This window comes from Mchenga conophoros, linkage group LG15 (genome assembly GCF_057382185.1).
Source record: "Mchenga conophoros isolate Kocher_MC1m ecotype Shallow Benthic linkage group LG15, M_conophoros_male_GT1.1, whole genome shotgun sequence".
Lineage (NCBI taxonomy): Eukaryota > Metazoa > Chordata > Actinopteri > Cichliformes > Cichlidae > Mchenga > Mchenga conophoros.
Genome location: NC_140540.1, coordinates 17,167,003 through 17,185,834, shown reverse-complemented (window position 1 = coordinate 17,185,834; position 18,832 = coordinate 17,167,003). Strand labels below are relative to the sequence as shown.

The following is an 18,832-nucleotide window of genomic DNA, read 5'->3' as shown; positions in this document are numbered from 1 at the left end:
TCCACATTTTCATGTGATCAAAATATCAGTGAGGGACATATGTCTGTATGTTTTTCCCAGCTTTCGAATAAGACTCCCTTCTCTGGTGCAGTGTACTCTCGGATCCTTGCTCAGATCATCACAGTATATACACATTCTTGAAACAGGCATGGAAATAAAACCAGCACAGCAGGATTTATAATAGTATTTACATATTTGCTTTTGCTTTATTATAGGTTATATTGTACATGACAACAAATTTCTTTCATTTTTTGGGCAAACATCAAATATTTTTTACAAAGATCACTTTTTTCAGCTTTCTTAAAATACAGAATTATTCCAGTCCCTATACAATTTAAATATCAAATACTGCTAGATAAGTGCCAGAAAGATAAAACAAGATTAAAGAAGCTTAACTATTGGTTTTCAGTAGGTGATTCCATAACATTTTGATAGTTTTCCACTCAAGCTGAAGTTACAAACTGCTCCATGCATTTTCACCAGTTCAGATGCCCAAAAATCTGGCACCAGCACCACATATTTACCCCCCCCCCCCCCTTTTTTTTTTTTTTTTTTTTTTTGCTATACAACATTAAACACTAAATAAGTTACAAATAGCACAAAAGCAGAACTGGTTCTGTACCAACATCATGTCAGTGGAGAAGTTATCATATGTAGGTTATTTTATAGGTAGACATTTTGTCAAGTAACTGCAGGAAAAGTCCAAGTGTCTTCTACTTTTGTGAGATACTTCAACAAAACAATCAAGTTTGAGCTGATGGCTGTGGCTTATGACGTAGACCACTACTCAGACCTTGAGTCTGCATCAAGAAGTGGGGATGACACTAAATTCAACACCCTACCCCAACAAAACTCTGTAGTGCTCTTTATGTGCAGTCCCTTTACATTTCCTTCCCATGACAAGACAAAATCTCAGATTCTTTTTACTATAGACGATTTTTTGCTACAAGCCCGTGTCCTACTGAAAAAAACTCATCTGAAACCAAACGATTGTTGGAGTGTTTCCGATGCAGAACACTAGACGGTTAATGGAGTTCTCACAATTTTACTAATTAGAAAATACAGGCACTGGTAACCATTTCTAAGAACAACCATTCAGAGATGCTCGATGGATTAATACAGTATCAAGTGCTCTTGTTGCCCAAGTGGGTCTTGAAGAACTCCTGGACTCTTTCCCACAGGTCCAGCTGAGCCTCAGAGTGGGCTTTTGGCTCCCCACCAAACACCACAACACTCCCTACAGCTGGATGAAAGCCAGATGAACAATAAGGCATGTACGGCACATCCAGAAAGTGACCAGCTTTTGGATAAGTAACAACCTCGTAGGATTTTTTGCCATGCTTTTTCAAAATTTCAGCAGCCTGACTGGCAAAAAACGTGCTGTTCCAGTTGTGGTCATCTTCAGAAGCAGCAAACAGGAAATGGCAGGTGGCTCGTTCAATTGGAATCAAAGACGCCCTGTTCTTGCCCTTGGTGGGGTCTGGTAAGGCGTCACGTATATCTACAAGCCCAGACTCTGTGAATTTCACATTCTCCATGACAGGGGGCAGTGGCGGGAATACAATGTCTTTGTAGTGTAAAGGAAGCACAGTGTTTGCATTACAGGCATTAATACAGACAGTCGCTGAGATCCCAGAGAGAAAAGATGACATGCTCAAAGCCAAGGCACCACTATGAGAGATTGATATGACGCCAATCCCAGGACCTTTCACCTGAATCAAGAGGTTTTATGTTAGTTACATTTTTTAAAGTAACAGGTGCACATCTGCTAATACAGTGCAGATCACAAATTGATGGACACTAGCATTTCTTTGTTCTTTAGGCTCAGCTTCAGTTAGAATGGGTTTACTTCAAAAAAGAAAGATATGCGAAAAGAGGAGAAAAGGGAGCAGCTCATATTGTTATCCGTTCAAGATGCTGGGAGTTCTGCAATGACTGAGAGACATTTAATTGTGCAGTAGAGGACAACAACCTTGTTATTTATATCCAATGTGACCAAAGAGGGAGATTATCCTTAGCTGCACAAGTCAATCGACTAATTTTAGTTCAAGAAATATGAGAACAGGGTGTTGTATGCTCACTAGGACTAACAAAGTGTTTGCTGTTGTTTCCATGTCTGACAAATACTTTCTTTAAAATATAAAACTAAATTTTGCTTGTCTTTGTGTGTTTCTACTCAATTACTTTTGAACCCCTAAACATTTTGTAATGTTATCGAACTATTACTACCACAGATCATTACACCTTGCTGTAAACCTCCAAAATCAAAATTACTTATGGCCAATTAACTATTTCAACTAAAGAAAAAATGACAAAAAGCTTGTAATATTTTAAGACTTAAGAAATATAGAGGTTTCATCATTAATCCATGATGGTGATATCAGAAGAAAAGCCAGCAGGTGGCAACATTGACACACTAGACACAAATATAGGCCTCTATCTCAAATCCACTTCAAATGCAGATGTTTGAGCAATATTTTCACAACCTTCACATACATAAGATGCATAACATTGAATTACTTCTAATAAATATGTCCTTTGCTGTTTGCTCTTCAATACTAACCTCTTGCCGCTTCCTCAGATATGTGACCGCCTCCTCGAAATATTCCAAATCCAGGTTTTTAGGGTTTTTTGGGAGATCCTGGTAACGAAAATAAGCCAGTGCCAGAACAACAAAGCCTTTACTTGCCAAGAGGCTGGATCTGGGTTCAGTGAGACCTCCACCAAAAGTGTACAAATCTACAATTCCTGGGAATGGGCCATTTCCTAAAGGGGGGGACAGTTAATGTTGACTTGATACCTAATTTTGTGAATAATTTGTTAAAATCCTACTAACCTGGTGGTATGAAGAGGACACCTCGTATTCTGCCCTCTTGTAAAGGTATTCTCTTCATCCCCTCAATCATGTATCCTCTCTCATTAGATTCAGATGCTAAAACCTCGCCAGTCTCTCCATTAAGAGCCTCCAGGGCCACGCGTGTTGGGCTGAGCACATCCTTCTTCATGAGTTTAGTGTGTGGTGCGTCTGGTGCCAGGGCCCAAAACAAACCCATGGGCTCCACGCCGGTGTAACTACCACCCAGAGAGGGTGTGCGGAAGACATCCACCTGACCACTTTCATCTGCTTTGTACAGGGCAGAGGCTTTGAAAGTGACACCTTTGTCATCAACCAGTCTGGACCTCAGCTCCACTGGTTTGTGAGGAGTGAGTCCCTCTACTTTTACCCGCACCATCTTGTCAAAGAAGCTGCGAACACTAGGGAGAATTTTCAAGCGGATCTGTGATTGCACCATTTCAGCTGTTTAAGATGGGAACGGTTGTTTCACTGTAGCCTGGAATCGTGTCACTGCACCTGTCAAGGCAATTGAGAATTAAGTCAATGTAACTGCTTTCACCTAGAAATCACTTTTATGGGTTAACATCATCATTTACAATAGAAATATTCACAAAACAACAAAAAAAAAGAGATACATTTTAAGAAAAACTATTTATACCACAATACGAAACCTAACTGGGCTCATGAGATATATCACAAATCTCATTTTGCATTTAAGCAGCCTATGCATGGTGCCTAGGTGGAAGATAAAAGACAGTCTGTATTCAGCAAGAGGCCTTGAACATAGCCATTGCTCCAGTTTAGATAATTTATTTTGGAGATTGACTACAACAACCAAACAAGGACCGAAGCTGTGAAGTTAAATTGGAAAAACAACAAATGTAGATATAACTACTAAACTTATGATTATCTGTACACTTGCTTTTCATATATATGTAAATTAAAATAGCAATATACCCGGTATAGAATTTGGAGAATACGTGGGGTATTGTAGGATGTGTTCTCTCCAGCCTTGTTGGTGAGCCTTGTACATTAGAATGACGGCATTGACACAAGACCACAAATGAAATTTAAGAATAAAATGGATAAATTTAAGTGAAAGTAACCAAATGAACACTATAATGTACACGTTATTATTAAAATTAACCTTTTACGCACAATAAGAGAGTGACGAGTCACATTGGCACAGTTATCAGGGGACACTATGGTCTGTCACACTTTCTAGCTAAAGTGTTTAAGTAAGAAATGGTTTGATGGTCATCAGTTGATGGGAAAGGCTGGTGTCACGCTGAGATTGAGCAGCCACACGGCGTCACACAGTAATGTTTAACTGGGTGAAAGGTCAAGAAATTCTTTCGTTTTCTCCGGTTGACAAAACAACAAGGGTAGAAAACACAAACAAGCTAACTTGAGTTGCTTTCATTGTTTGGGCTAGCTATAGTTGTGGGCAACCAACAGGCTAAAACCAGGTCAAAATGTTTATATTAATATCAGAATTAACACACCCCCTCTCCAGTCTGACCGTACCTGTCCAACCTTGAAGCTTTAATGTACAAAATCGACGCTAATAACGGAAGTAGCACTGTCCAAGTAGAAAGCAAGCGGAAGCAGCCACTTATAAAAACGGGGGCGTCGGGGGTACGATTTAAGATCACCTGTAGCTTTGTCGTGTTTGTATTGCGTTAGTGTAACACTCTTTTTTACCCTGGTTTTCTAAATATGCCTTTCAAAATGTCAAAAGTGAGAGACATTTTTATTTCATGACAGTTTGAGAAGAATTGTTATCACCACCACCCCCACCATCCGCAATGTAACCGTCCATAATATTTTGAACCAGGTGATCTGTCAAAAAGCGATCGTCTGCGCGTGATTTCTAATGTTTCTATACGATTTTATGCCTAATGTATTTGCTTATGTTGGTAACCTGTAGTCAACTGGAATTACAAAGGGTTTATATAAAAATAACAAAATTGCCTGTTTTGCAAGTGTGTTCATGAGTCTACGTTATTGTACCTACTCAGTTTTCTACAGTATAATCAGTTCAATCATTTTTGGCTACTTAAAATATCCTTACAGAAAATGTATGTTAAATTTGTCGCAATTTTTGCTGCACATTCATTCACATAGACGTTCACATTCACATACAGTTTTAATGTCAGTTCCTGTTTTTATATGGATAAATAAAAGATACATACTTACACTTTAAAATCATTCATGAGAAATATGTCTGAGATTTCCTTGACAGATTATGGGGCAACTCATTTATATAACTAAATACCAGTAATCATCCATTTTTATCACGACACTAGAATGTAAATGAGTGTAAATTAACACATTTCTAATGATAAAGTAATTTATACGGAGATCTTTCTTTTTTTTCAGCAAATATCATGAAGTAAAATACCTATACATGTAGGTAAGTAGTCGATGGAGCCACTAGATGTCAGCACTAGTACAGACTTCTAATGCACAGTCTCACTCAAAGATAATACAGGCTACTTTACATATAGCCTGGGTCTTCTGTAGAAGACTAGCACTTTTTATATATACATATATCTTAACACAGAATAGACATTTGCATCCAGAGCATGCCCCAGTCTTATCTGTGTGAACACAAATCCAGAACAGAACATGATAAGTCATATCTCATTTACTTATCTAATGTATTTCAATGTAGAGCGAGAGATATTAGTTGTTAAACCACCTTAGTGCATACATTTAAATTTTTATGAACAAAGCGGTTGGACAGTGGGTGTCCCGCTTCTTGTTTCTCTACTGGGTATGAGTTTCTTTACAAGACTCAGTGGCATGTCTAGGTGTCAAACTGGAGTCTTAACATAATCCTATAACTGGCTGACCTTTACTTGGGCCTCTGTTATCAGGGAGATTTCTTCTCAGGGAGAGGAGAAGAGAAAGGAAACTTTTATGGAAAGAGGGGAAATTAAAACATGACAAAGGTGTGAGTAGGGATTAGGACGGCATCCAAATTTAAGCAAAACTGGAAAGGGTAAATTTTAAAAATGTGTTTTAAAAGCTATGCAGACACAACACGTTGGCAAAACATTAAACAGTCGTCAAAATTAGTGATCTCTTATTGGACTCTGAGGGATTTAAAAGGAAATTATTCACGTGACTCGAATGGATTTAAGAGGATAAGAGAGATTACTGTATGATAGGGATGAAATTAAACTCACATTAAAGATAATTCTGGTTAATATCATCCAATTTAAAATCACTCAGTGAGACCTTATTTGGTTTCCATGACTTCTTTATCGGTATTTCATTTTTTTTTCTCTTTAGGACAACCATTCTTTAAAAGTGGATGACAGAATTGGTTAAATGTTTTTTGATCTATCGGCAGTGATGTTTGCAAGCAATTGATCAACTTTCTTATGGTAAGCTCTAGTAACATAAGGGGTTTAAAAGGAGTGACTACCCTCTTTCATCCATATTTGCAGTAAAACTTCATGATCTGCAGAGCTGAGTGACGTTACAGTGATGTGTAAACTGCATTTAGCTATAATGAGAAATCTCAAAGATCTCACATTTCTCCTCTAAGCGAATGAAAGCAAAAATTTTCCCACTCGTTTCCTGCCTTCTTCTACAGGCATATTGCATAAAGGCAGACATTTAGATCATGTGTCTATTTATGCATTGCCTCCTCAGTTTAAGAACCAGCCATCTGAGTTAATACACACTGGGATGTTCTTTCACTGTAGCATCAAAACCAATAAAAAAAATCACATCAAAAGATCTAATGACACACTCACAGAGGCACCAACCAAGGCATTGTTGGTTGCCCCTGCAGAAATCATCGGGAAAATTATTCATTAGATATAAACCCTGGGAGATAATTCAAATACTAATACATTTACATAATCTCACACTTTACCTGTGATATAATGGTAATGTCCAGAATGTATTTGTTTTTAAAGCATGGTTGATGTATATAGAGTATATTAACCTCAGTAAAGGGGAGACAGACAGGCACTAGCATTCTGTTAAAGAGATCATCAGAAAGAGCAAACCTTTAAATTAACAAATAAATTAAAAAACACCTATGCATGAAAAAAGTATAATAATTCAAACATGAAAAATGCAAGGCGCACACAAATAAAGAATCTATTAACATGTCCACAACCCCTCTGGACTATTCTTTTCTATTCTTAGCATTTTAGATTCTGTGGAAACACAGGAACATCACATTATTCCATTCTTCCCTAATTCATGTAATAACGTTAAATGTTAATTGACAAATAGTATGTTATAAAATTAGATATTATATACTAGATATATTGTAGAATGTTAACAAAATGAAAAATCTTTACAGTCATTTTTACAGTATTTTACTGTCATCTCATAAAGCATAACTGATAAACAGGTGAATATTATTTTCGATTATTACTAATTCTCTGATAATATTTGGCTTTTTATCTCTTGAAGCTGATATCTCGGGATATCAGATATTTATTAACCCAAATCTGTTGGCGAGCATACTCATACGACTTTATAAAAACTACATGCAACTGTAGCATACAGTTAAGCATTTGCATTTTTATTGTCCTTTTGTTTGATTCTTTTTTTAGTGATTCTTTTGTTTCCCCTCACCAAAACTCTGCGCTTTTATTTTGAAATCCAGCCCAGTGACTTGACAACCCATGGATCCGCCCTTTTTTTTTACAGAGGTAGCCATGGACACCGCGCGAGAGCGAGTCAGCCCCGTAGAGTTCTCACAGCGAGTGTTTCCGCTCACCTAAAATAAAGAGCTGGCTGAGTCGAGGACAGGGGACGAGCGGAGCGGCACTGACGGAACTTGACGCCGAGGACGTCGTATTTTTATATTTCTATACTCAGGTCCGAGCGTCTCCATTTATACAGTCCTTAATGCCTCGAATGTGAATGTAAGAGAGGAGGGCTCGCCGCCGCTGGTAACCTTTACGTTGGTGAGTCTTGAACGTATTTTCGCCAGCTAAGCACACACAGGCCACACGAGAGCTCTTGGTCTTCTCTCTTCTGTCTCTGTCTTTCTTTCTGTCTCTCTCTGCCCGTCAGTATTTGGTCATTACATAATAATTATAATAATAACCAGGAAAAGCGTAACCAATCTTAGGGTCACGCTTACTAACTCGTTAGTGTAAGTAATTAGTTTGATCTTTTTCCTTTTATTTTTGTTTAACAAACGAGGTCGATTATTAAACTAAGCTAGCGTATGATAAACGTAGTTACTGTTTGGCTAAATGTCATATTTTTTTTTCTCTGACGGTCTCTTGGATATAAGTTTGAATCTGTGGAAATATCTCACCTTGACTTGTCAGATACAGTGAAACAAAGAGCAAATTGTCTGTGGTAGCTGGTGAGTCCCGTCTAACAGTTACCCACTGTAACAACGTTACAGCTGGTCATGTGAACAAAAAAAGGAACGAGGAAGCAAGAAGTCTGCTTGTATTGTGTTGTTTATGGTGCATACATAAGAGGCTGAGTCGGTGAAGAACCGGGTACATCCAGGTGTATTGCTTGTTTGAATCGTGTTGTTTTCTCTTTTTATTCAGCTTTTTTTTTTTGTTCCCGTGGCATTGGCAGCCCACCACACTCTTTGTTTAAATACCTCACTGTACAGTTGCACGTGTTGAAGCGTGTGACTGCCGTAGGACTGCTAAAAAGAGCCAGCTGACCACATTTGATACAGTTGCAGAGATGCATCTTTGAGCTATTATTTGTGTGTGTGTGTGTGTGTGTGTGTGTGTGTGTGTGTGTGTGTGTGTTTGCGCTGGGGGGGTCTCTCATTCCCAGCAGTGCAGTTTCCCACCCCACGCTTTTGTTCCAGTAAAACTTTTTTTTTGAGTCGTTTCCTGTTACTAGGGAAAGGGTAAGATGTGACACTTGACCCAAAGCGGAGAGCAGGGAAGTTCAGATGTGAACTGTTGTGTTTATACCGAAGATCAGAGTCTGGGAAGTATTCAGGTTCAATTTCCTATTGTGGTCTCTTGATAATACAAGGCTGAGAAATGTTTTGATCCGATCTCTGTGCGCCACCTTCTTATTGTTTTGGTCGTTTCATAACATATACCGTATACAGTAGCCCTTTATTTAAGCTCCGATTTTCAGCCCAGTTATCATATTTTGTAATCATTTTTACCTTTCTATTTTTGTTTTAATAGAAATACAGCATTTCATATCATGTAGACATCCCAGACTTTTTAAACATGCACCAAAGTTTTTGTCTTTTTCAAAAGATTTTGTTTTTTATTAATATGTTTCAGTTATGTGCAAAACATTTTTATCACGCTAGTTAAATGATTTACTCTAACATGTGTACAACATGCTGTGAATAGCACTTTCCTGCCTACTGGCTACTTTATTGAGCAGGTCAAGGTTCAACAGTAAGTTGTTTGTGCCCATCCCTCGCTCGGTTTGCTCTTTAGAAATCCAGCTTACAGCTTCCATCTGCTGTCAGCTCATGTTTTATGTGAAAAGACTTCAATACATTCACTAATATGATGGGCTTATTGCCCCAAAATTTCCCAATATTTCATAATGCTGTCACTCCTGCTAGTTGTTGTTCAGCGATACCCAAATGTTTGCGTCTAATTCCTAGAGCTTATTTTTGTTGGATAGGTTTTTTTCAACAGAATTAAGGCGTGAGATGAAAGGCTGTTTTTCTTTGCTGAACTCACTCATGTTCTTAATTTATTTATTTATTTCCCCCATTGTTTAGACTGACTAGTTTTGTTTTCATGCATTGTACAAGCCTTAGCATCCGCAGAATAATGGATATACAATGTGAAGCTTTAATGGTTCTTAGTTTAAAGGACATTATGTAACTGCAGTGAAATTTTTATAACTCCGGGCCCTGAGTTTGGGGGCGTTTTCTGTTTTGACAACATACCTAGAGAAAACACATTGTGAGTATAAATGAGAGTACTGCTTTTGCCTTAAATCCTTTCCTCATCTTTCACCACTATCATATTTCCCCCTTTTTCCCTTGTTTCTTCTTCTTTCTCTCCTTCATCTTTCTCTGTGTCTCTCTCTCTTTCCTTGCGGCAGTACAGAGGGATGCTGAGGCACTGTGGGGTTTAACACTATCGTACTTAATAACAAAGGGTCCTTTCTCTTCTGCCATGCAGAGCCCCGTTTCTGGGCTCCCTTCATAGGCCCACGTAGGCTCTACCAGCAGCAGCAGTAGCATGGAGGGCTATCGGATGGAAATCTCCTCTGGGCTGTTTCTTTGGCGCACTGAGTCCTCTCTGTTCCCGGACACATGCCTGTGCTGCTGCTCTCTCCTTGGCTCCCTTTGCATTCCAGGAGCCTCGGGCAGCTGAAAAACTGCAGTAGCAGTCTGCTGACTGCCTGGTTGGCTCATTGGTGTCTCAAGTGGAGAGTTACATAGTTTTTTCCCCCAAAGTTCAAGACTACACACTCTGAAAATGTGTTTATGTTTTTAAAACCTCAACTTCTTTAATGTGCTAGACCTAAGTATGGCCTACAGATGTAACACATGGAATGAGATAAACGACCAAGAAATGTCCAAATGACTTATGAAGTGCAGTTTTAAACTTGAGGGATGTCATGATCCAGTTTTTTCCATTTGATAGCCATTCCTTGGTTTTGGGTATCTGCTAAGACAGAGTACTTATCCAGGTCCAGTGTTAAATTACCACACTTTTTTTCCTCACACTGAAAAAGAGACTGGGAATCATCCTTTTATTGGGCTTTACACAAAGATTTTATTTTCTAATGTTGTAAAATAAAACTTGATGGATGAATTTGTTGAAGAATATAAACTTACCTAATTGGTATTTTTTTTTAGTAAAGTAATGCATAAAAGAACAGACCAAAAACAACTGAAGTTACAATTTTATATATCTTTTTTGCCAACATCTCATTTCCACTCAATTAAAGAGAAAGTCATGGTAGTTTCTAGTTTATTTAGGGCTTTTTTTTTCCGTCTTTTTTTTTTTTTTTTGCCTCTTTGTACACACACAATGCGGAACTGACAAGAGATAGCTGAAGTGAAATATTAATCTAGTTCACAGTGTGTTGCTGTAAGTGTAATAAAAGCTTACCGAAACAACATCCTTCTAGTTTCTACTTTATATAATGTCTCTCCCAGCACAGATAACGAGAGCAAAACTAAAAGGGAGAGAAGACAAAAAACATTTCGTTGTCTGAGCTTTTCACTTGACCACAGTTTGCACGTAATGAAAAACATATAAAGAAAAGCTGTCAGTTTAGCAGGCATGAAATACATCCAAATCGCTTGCTCTTTTGCTGTTAGCTCTTTTCAGCTCTGCTGCTGTCGCATGGCGACATAAACATAGAACAACAGTTAAAAGATTTGAATAGATTGGTGCAGAGACTGGGAAGTTGTCACTGATATGCGATCCAGCTTTACAAGTCAATATCTGATTACAATATTGGATCGTTGCATCCTTAGTCTTCTTAATCAGACTTTGTGGTGCAGATTGAAAATTTTGGTCATAGACTTCCTTGTCTATTAACTTAATGGCAAGCTAGAACTGCCCGTACCAGTTTTGTTGGTTGGCTGTTCTTGCCACTTCCTGTCCTCCTGCCTCAGAATGCTGTTACAGTATTGTTTACTGTATCTCATTTTTATGGGGGGTTGGTATGTTTTCTGAAACTCACACAGTTTTTTCCTTTTAGTTGCCTTTTTGTTGGTATATATAATTTGATAGTGATATTTAGTATAATAGTATAATGTAAAGTAGTTATACTCTAATAATTCATTTAGAAGTCAACCATTTATATTGGTTTGATTTCTAATATTTGCTATCTTTAAAGACACTGTACTTTAGTTTCGGTCTCAATTGCTTTGTTAGTACTGTGCAGCTTCTGGCAGGAAGTGTTTTTGTGTGCAGGTTGATTAAAAAAAAGGTGTTTCAGGAAACTTGAGGTTGAAAATAGAAGCACATTCTATAATGTGATGTTTCAAGCTTAACATCTTTTGCTGCATTTGACAGGAAACCCACACATTTGCAAGGCAGGTTGACATCCAGACTTAAAGTATTCCTGTGCTTTTAGCTGTCAACCTGCCTGCTCTGTTATTAATCAATTAAATATGTGAACATAAAGTCAGTGCATTAGAAGATGTGCAAAAATTCCTTTCATGTTGTGAAAATGTCTTGTTATAGCTAATTGGAAGCTGTGCTTTTTAGGATACCCTAGAACAGACTTAATGACTTTCTCCTTTTTCAGACTCTCTTGTGTGAAAGCAATTAAGCTAATTCTGCTTTAGTTTTCACTTTGTAGACATTCTGGCTGGTCAATACTATGCCCTCAGCTTTTTCAGGAGGTCAGTCCTGCATTTTAAATGCAGCCCTAAGCAGTTATTTAAACCTCAACAATTGCAGTTTTTTGTCTTTCCTTTGTGCATTTTGTCCTTGATACTTCTAAAATTGACATTCATCTGTCAAAAAGATAATGAAGGGCCTCTATATAACCCGACAATAGCAGCCAGCATGGACAAATGAGAAAGCATCTATGGATCAAATGGCTGGCACAGATCCATTGCATGTGCTTTTGACTAGCTGCCCTTTGGCTCAATGCAGTGCCCAGACTGTCCTGCCAAAATTGACTTACGTCACTGTTTCCCACTGGCTTGCGCCACAGTCAGGTATGACTCTTCATCCCACTCTTAGGGGCATCAGAAAGATGGCAGGCAGTGGGTGGGCTGCTTTCCCTTGTTTGTGTTGGAAATTTGGAATATAGCCCTGTCCAGAGCACTCAAATGCTAAAACACAGGCGATTAGAAATACAATGTTGAAGTTAATTAGAACCTATCTAATCACCTTGATGCAGAAAGCACACTAAAAACACATGACTCTCATTGACTTCTTAGTGAAGCAATGAGGAAGCAGCTATATTTTAATTAAACTGTCATATCTGCATCCTGTACCTGAAAAACGTAATAAGATTCCAGTATATAGTCACTATATACTGGAATCTTATTACGTTTTTCAGTAACTGTAACTGTAAGTAACTGTAAGGACATATACACTATATTATAGTGTATATGTCCTTACAGTTACTTACAGTTACAGTTACTGAAAAACGTAATAAGATTCCAGTATATAGTCACTATATACTGGAATCTTATTACGTTTTTCAGTAACTGTAACTGTAAGTAACTGTAAGGACATATACACTATATTATAGTGTATATGTCCTTACAGTTACTTTCTTCTACACAGTCCAGATCATATGCTGTGTCAGTGCCAGTGGCCATCCAGCAGATCAGCAATTAAATTTGCGGCTCTCTAAGTGCAGCCATGCCATTACTGTAGGCATTAGCTTCGCAGCCTTGTGGAAATGTAATGGGCCTCTGCCTCCTCTTGAGAATATTCTGCCTGCAGGCCATCTAGTTTCCCACAGAACAGAGCCACTTCTACTTCATCCTTATCCCTCTGATGCAACATAAACAGCTCTATGTGCATCTGCATCTCATTTACGTAATGGTGTGTTGCATCGTATCACCTCAATCAACCAACAAATGCTTTTAGGAAGTTATTTAAGTTGGTATCATGGAGAGATATTGGTGGAGAGAGGATGAGGTTGTTGCTCTCTATTTGCATATTACTGTTTAAAGATGTCTCACAGTAACTCTTGATGTCCTTCATGCTTTTGTTTGCTGTCTGCCCAGAGAACTAGGTGTCTGATTTTTGCATTTGCATCTTACCTTTAAAAAAAAAAAATTACAGCACTGATTTTGATTAAACTTTTTTATACAAGAAAAATAATCCGTAAGTATTATTTGCCGTCTCCAAGTAGTATAGGGAAAAGGAATCTGAACAGACTGATATCATTGCCAATTTACAGTATATGGTAAACAAAATATGGGAATCATTTCTGAATGCATCACCTATTGCCATTATCTTTGCATACATTTTCCATCACACTCCATTGTAGTAAACAACCAACAGTATGGAATAGAATCACAGTTGAGGTGCACACATAGCATGAAAAAATCTTTAAGAACACTGTTTATTTAGATGTATAAATAATATTATGAAATATAAATGATATCCTTACAAATGTCTGAATTTTTGCTGATGCTGACTGCTTTAACAGCACAGTAGAGTGTGAGACATGATCTTCTGGAAATTAAACTTCTTTCATGATGATGGTTTTCTTAGACAAACTCCTTTTTCCCAGTCATCTGGGTCTTTGCAAAAGTTGCAGTTGTAATCGCACCCAAATTTTCTCTCTCACACACATTTTTAGCCTCTGTCTCCACCATGCCCAGCCGCCAGTGTTGCTAACTCACCAGCAAGAGTGATCTCGTTACATCATCTACAACGGACTTTAACGTCTGGTTTATTTGGTTAGATGCTGTGGCAGAGCCAAGATTAGGGATCGAGTGGAGATAAGAGGAACACTGGCTAATGCTGGAGGATCCTAATAATAGATCAAACAAATGAGGAGGAAATGGACGTAGAGTCATTCATGCAGTTATTAATATTAGGAATTCAGCTGCTGTTTAATAAGATGCAGGTCAGGGCTTCACTTTGTGACTCTGTCTTCCAGCCCGTGCACTGTGGCTATCTCTTAATTCCCTCCTGTCTCTGTGTTGCTTGTGGTTACGTAATCCTCGCTGAATGTTGATAGTAATCCGCGCTCTTCCTCCCCCCTCCTCATACCTCTCTGTCCCTTCCTGTCTGTGTGGCCTGCACAGGTTAAGCCATAGAGGACTCTCCCTGGTTGTCGGAGGAAAAGATGTGCGATGGAATGGTAGCGTTTCAGACGAGAGCCCTGTCCTCCTCTTCTTCATCCTCTACCTCCTCCTCCTCTCCAGCTCACAGGCTGGCTGCCTCCGTGCTTATCCTCCTCTTCATCCTGCTCCCTCATGGTCACGCATCAGGTAAGTCACATGCTCATGGCTTTTTGAATTCTCTGCCTTTTCTCTCACACGATACACATCAAATAAACTGTTTTCTTTGCCTGTCTCTTGTGAATTGATTGAGGTTATTTTCCCCTCCTCCCACAGGTCAGTTAGATTAAATCGTCTTCCTTTACCCTTGGGTTGGTCAGGTTCAGAGCGGCAGCTAAGAGCTCAGTCCCACACGCTCTGTGAATCCATTCACTGTCCTAATGAGTCACAACAGTTTTCCTCCCCTATTGAGTGAAACAGAGAGATGCGGTCACATTTCTGTCATAAGGTTTTAATCAACCATGACATTTAGAACCCTCCGAGAGCTTTTGGCACGGCTAGACAACTTTTGTTATTGCCCCACAACAACCCTCAGATCAGGTTTGGCGTTTTACCCTGAGGTCCTACATTATTTGGGAAGTGTCAGGTTTTAAAACTGAATTCATTGTTGTCTAATGGAGGGAAATTTGGTCTTGCACGTGGTAAACAGTAACATAATACAGGAACTATAAAGCTGATGTCCTTTGTTTCCTCTAAAGAAGTGTAATGTCGATGCTGTGGACTTGCTGAACCCCTCCACTTGTGTCAGCTTTCTTTTCTCTTCCAATCTTCCAGTCCCCTCCCCCCTACATACACACAAAACGCAACCACACTCACACTCACATGCACTTTCCACACATAGCCAGCTTGTGAAATGTGCCAGATGTCCTTGCCACAGAGTGCAAGCATACTGTGTGAGCGTGTGTGTCTGTGTGTGTGTCTGTGTAAGGAGTGGTTTAAGGCTCTCAGATGTTTATATGCATTAATTGATTTTCTTCTTTAATTCCTTAAATAAATAGTGTGTTTATGAGAGTCAGAAACAGCAACAGTAGGAGTATAAAACGAGGGAGATGTGCCGTTGAGCAAGGGAGGAGGGGATTGCTAATGGCAACTGTATTATCTCTCGGTATGCCTTATGTAACACACATGACTCATGTTGAGCCCAGGGGGGCTGGTATCACGCTCACGTTCTGCGTCCAGCACACTCGCACGCATAGACTGTCTACCAATACCAATAAAAGTGTGTCCTCAAATCCCTAGCCCACGTGCTCAGGGTGCTGTAGAAGATTGTGTGTGTGCACACGCGTGTGTGTATGTAATCAAGTATTTCTGTTTGCTGTTTTGCCTCCTGTAGGGCTGAACACAGATATTCGAGCCACTTCATTCTTTTTGACACAGAAAAAGGAACCTGCGCCTTTAAGACTGTCAGTCAGCTTCTGGGAAGTCACAGCTAGTTCTCTATACTCGCAACATATATTTGAGCATAATATGAAGTGTCTTGATCCCTCCGACATACAGGAAAGAAAGCAAAACAATGCTTAGAAATGAATTAAAAGACAACATTGTGTTAATGAATCTCAACGTGAATGACTGTAATGAGTCTGTACTGCTGTTTAACTTGGTTCCAACAAAGGGTGTGCCACTAATGCTTGCCATGGCCATGTCAAATGATTCAATATTGGTATATGTGTACAAAACAATCCCTTTTTTAAATATATGGTAAATATTAACCTAAGTCTTCTATCCTCTTACTGCAAGCATATAAATGTTTGAATTAGGAGACAAATATTACTTTTTGATGAGTGTAAAACAGTCTGATTTGAGTCTGTGTTTGACCTCTGCAGTGATGCATATTATACAGTTGAAAGGATGTAGGCTCATTTAGTTGTTTATACAGCATTTCAGAGGATTGTTTTATGTAAGTAATCTTTGCATGACAATATCAGTCAGCTCAAACATAAATATAATCAATTGTGCACCCTGTCTCACATGGGATGAAGAGGACTAGTACTATTATGGTATGTAAATTGTACAAAACAGTCAACATTTTTAAAGAGAAAGCTCTTGTTTTTTGTTTTTTTTCTTTTGTAAAGAGAGACATGCTTTTGTAGGCCAACAAACAGCCTACTGTAAAATAGTCTGCTGTGTGCACTACATTTCATGGAGTTTTACCATAATTCTGAAATATGTGTGTCGTCTGTCCATTCCGTGGCCCTTCATTTGCTTCTGGAAAACAAATGTTGCACACCCTTGCTTCAGCACTAGACTTTTAAGCTCTGTAGCATTCTAGTCTTGCTGTCTTTTTAGCAAGTTGCTTGAAGGAATCTGTATAAATCAAACTAAGTGTTGAAGTTTTATAGTGATTTTGTATATACTTTTTTTCTTTCTTTTTTTTAAACTTCCACTTTTATGCAAAAAATTGTTTGTCATGCTGCAACTAGCTGTTCAGGAATGCAATGGAACATTTCAAACGCTGCTGCGTGTTAACTGATAAAAATACAAAGGTTATTTTTAACTGTTGTAGCTCTGTAAGTTTTTTTTTTTTTTTTTACTTCCGACCACTTCCTTACAGTACATAAGGCAGTGTTTAAGCTGACTCACAGTTCAAACGTTCAAGTGTCCTATAACACTTAATATTTTCCTCTTTGGCATTAATTAAGTCCAAATGAAGATGGCTTATGCACAAGTTTTGGGGGGGTTTTCAGTACAATATTTCAGATTTCCTTTGAGGTTTCTGGGGTATCTTTTCAATTCAAGCACCGTATTATAAATTTAAATATTTGATCACAATCACAAGGAACTTGTAATGAGCAATGAAACATTTAGAGGCTTAGCTCCTTAGTAAACAGAACTTGAAGCTCATTTCATTCTTCTTAATTGAGCCCAGATCGCACAAAGCAAGATGAACCTGATATTTATTGATGAGACTCTGGTAAACTATGTCAGGATTAAAAAAAGAGAAAGAGAATTCAGCCAAGAAAAGTCATTGGAAATAATGGTAATACGGAGGGTTGGCTGTAAACATAAGTGCCATTAGAACAAGACACAAGTTGCAGCATTTACAGCAGAAGTATGGTGTTAAATCGATAATTAGAGTCAAATTACCATAAAAGCAAAACACTCATGTTAAAGCGTTAACTTCATCATTAGCTACTGGCCGTTTCCTTTCGCTCTCCTGCTCGACATACATAATTCACACAGGTAATCCCTTGACGTGTTCCAGGGATGGAGATTGCTGTGGAAATTTCATGAATCTAAAATTTCATCACAGCCAACAGGCCTATTCCAGACTCCAGCAAACAGCAGTGTTGATGATGAATAGAAATGGATACTAGAAAATATACTATAGTCCATTTAAATAGAAGTTTACACTACAGCAGAGAGCAGCATCAGATTTCTACTTCAAGTCTGTGTAGGTTTTGTGGATATAACTGTTTTAGGAAATTTGACCTTTAGCTGATGGAGAGAGAAAATGATAGACATTAACCGTTTGAATGTGCTTTGCCTGTCTTTGGTTCCTTTAACACGTCTGGGAAAAGCTTTAAGCGCCTGTATTTTCGGCCTCATGTTCTTTCTGGAAAAGGTCAGGAGAACAATTTCTTGTAACTGCTAATACAGCCTGTTAGAAAGTAGTTGCAAAGCCTTCAGAGTCTAGGTATTTTTAAAACTGGCTATGTCTTGTCTCTTGTCATGTCTTTTATATCTGTCGTTCAGCTGTTCATTGTAAACAAGATTACCAGAAGGTTATCTTCTGGGTTAATGTAAATGGCTCTCTGGGATTTGTGTTTGTGATTGCTTCACATGATTACATTTGCGTTTATGATTCTCGACATTCTTCCCAAAGTAGCAACATACTAAACAAAACATCCTATTCATTGAAGCAGGGTGCCAGTAAACAAACATGGCTACGAAGCAGCACCTTGGGTTTTGTGTATGCAAAGGATAAATAGCATCAGTCTGGAGGATTTTCAGGGCACAGTGCAAACGCTGCTTGTTTCATGTCTTTTCTGAGTCTATCTGACATCCCACTATGCTAGCTCCACAGAGCTCAGTTCCTAATATGGTGTCAATTCCTAACAGTAAGCCTTTGTGGTTTGTTTCAGAGGAAGTGAGCCCAGACAGTGAGTCAGAAGTGAAAGAGCAAAGATGGAAGCTCAGAGGGTCTATTCACATAACTGCATGCTGCATGTTTTCTGCTCTAAATGTGTTGTGTATCAAGAGCCAGAAAGGCTATAACTTTCCCAGTCAAATAGATAAATATTGCCCCCCCCCCCCCCCCCCCCCCAAAAAAA

The 18,832-nt window shown here is 38.6% G+C and overlaps 2 protein-coding genes across 5 annotated transcripts in view; one reads left to right on the top strand and one right to left on the bottom strand.

Moving 5' to 3' along the window:
• Positions 1–174: 174 nt before the first annotated feature.
• Positions 175–8,242, bottom strand: LOC146558141 (acyl-coenzyme A thioesterase 1-like). Of its 4 annotated transcripts, none has more exons than XM_085247518.1 (4): positions 8,139–8,242; positions 2,837–3,352; positions 2,564–2,766; positions 175–1,712 (listed from the first exon to the last, which is right to left on the bottom strand). In XM_085247518.1, the coding sequence occupies exons 2-4, from the start codon at positions 3,291–3,293 to the stop codon at positions 1,125–1,127; spliced, it is 1,248 nt and encodes a 415-aa protein (XP_085103644.1). In that variant the 5' UTR covers positions 3,294–3,352; positions 8,139–8,242; the 3' UTR covers positions 175–1,124. The 4 variants fall into 4 exon arrangements, with proteins under 4 accessions (XP_085103644.1, XP_085103642.1, XP_085103643.1 ...); XM_085247516.1 differs by lacking the exon at positions 8,139–8,242 and adding an exon at positions 4,364–4,464; XM_085247517.1 differs by lacking the exon at positions 8,139–8,242 and adding an exon at positions 4,342–4,394.
• Positions 7,525–18,832, top strand: part of susd6 (sushi domain containing 6) — a 34,017-nt gene continuing 22,709 nt past the window's right edge. Inside the window, exons 1-2 of the mRNA XM_085247520.1 lie at positions 7,525–7,779; positions 14,526–14,711. Coding sequence (XP_085103646.1) covers positions 14,567–14,711 — 145 coding nt within the window. The 5' untranslated portion in view covers positions 7,525–7,779; positions 14,526–14,566. The remainder of the gene's footprint in view (positions 7,780–14,525; positions 14,712–18,832) is intronic.

Bases quoted from the DNA above. Each gene is read 5' to 3' on its own strand.
- LOC146558141 (XM_085247518.1), bottom strand. From the start codon at position 3,293: ATGGTGCAATCACAGATCCGCTTGAAAATTCTCCCTAGTGTTCGCAGC. The intron at 2,767-2,836 runs GTTAGTAGGATT...CCCCCCCTTTAG, and splicing joins TGTCCTCTTCATACCACCAG to GAAATGGCCCATTCCCAGGA. The intron at 1,713-2,563 runs GTTAGTATTGAA...CTCTTGATTCAG, and splicing joins ATCTGAGGAAGCGGCAAGAG to GTGAAAGGTCCTGGGATTGG.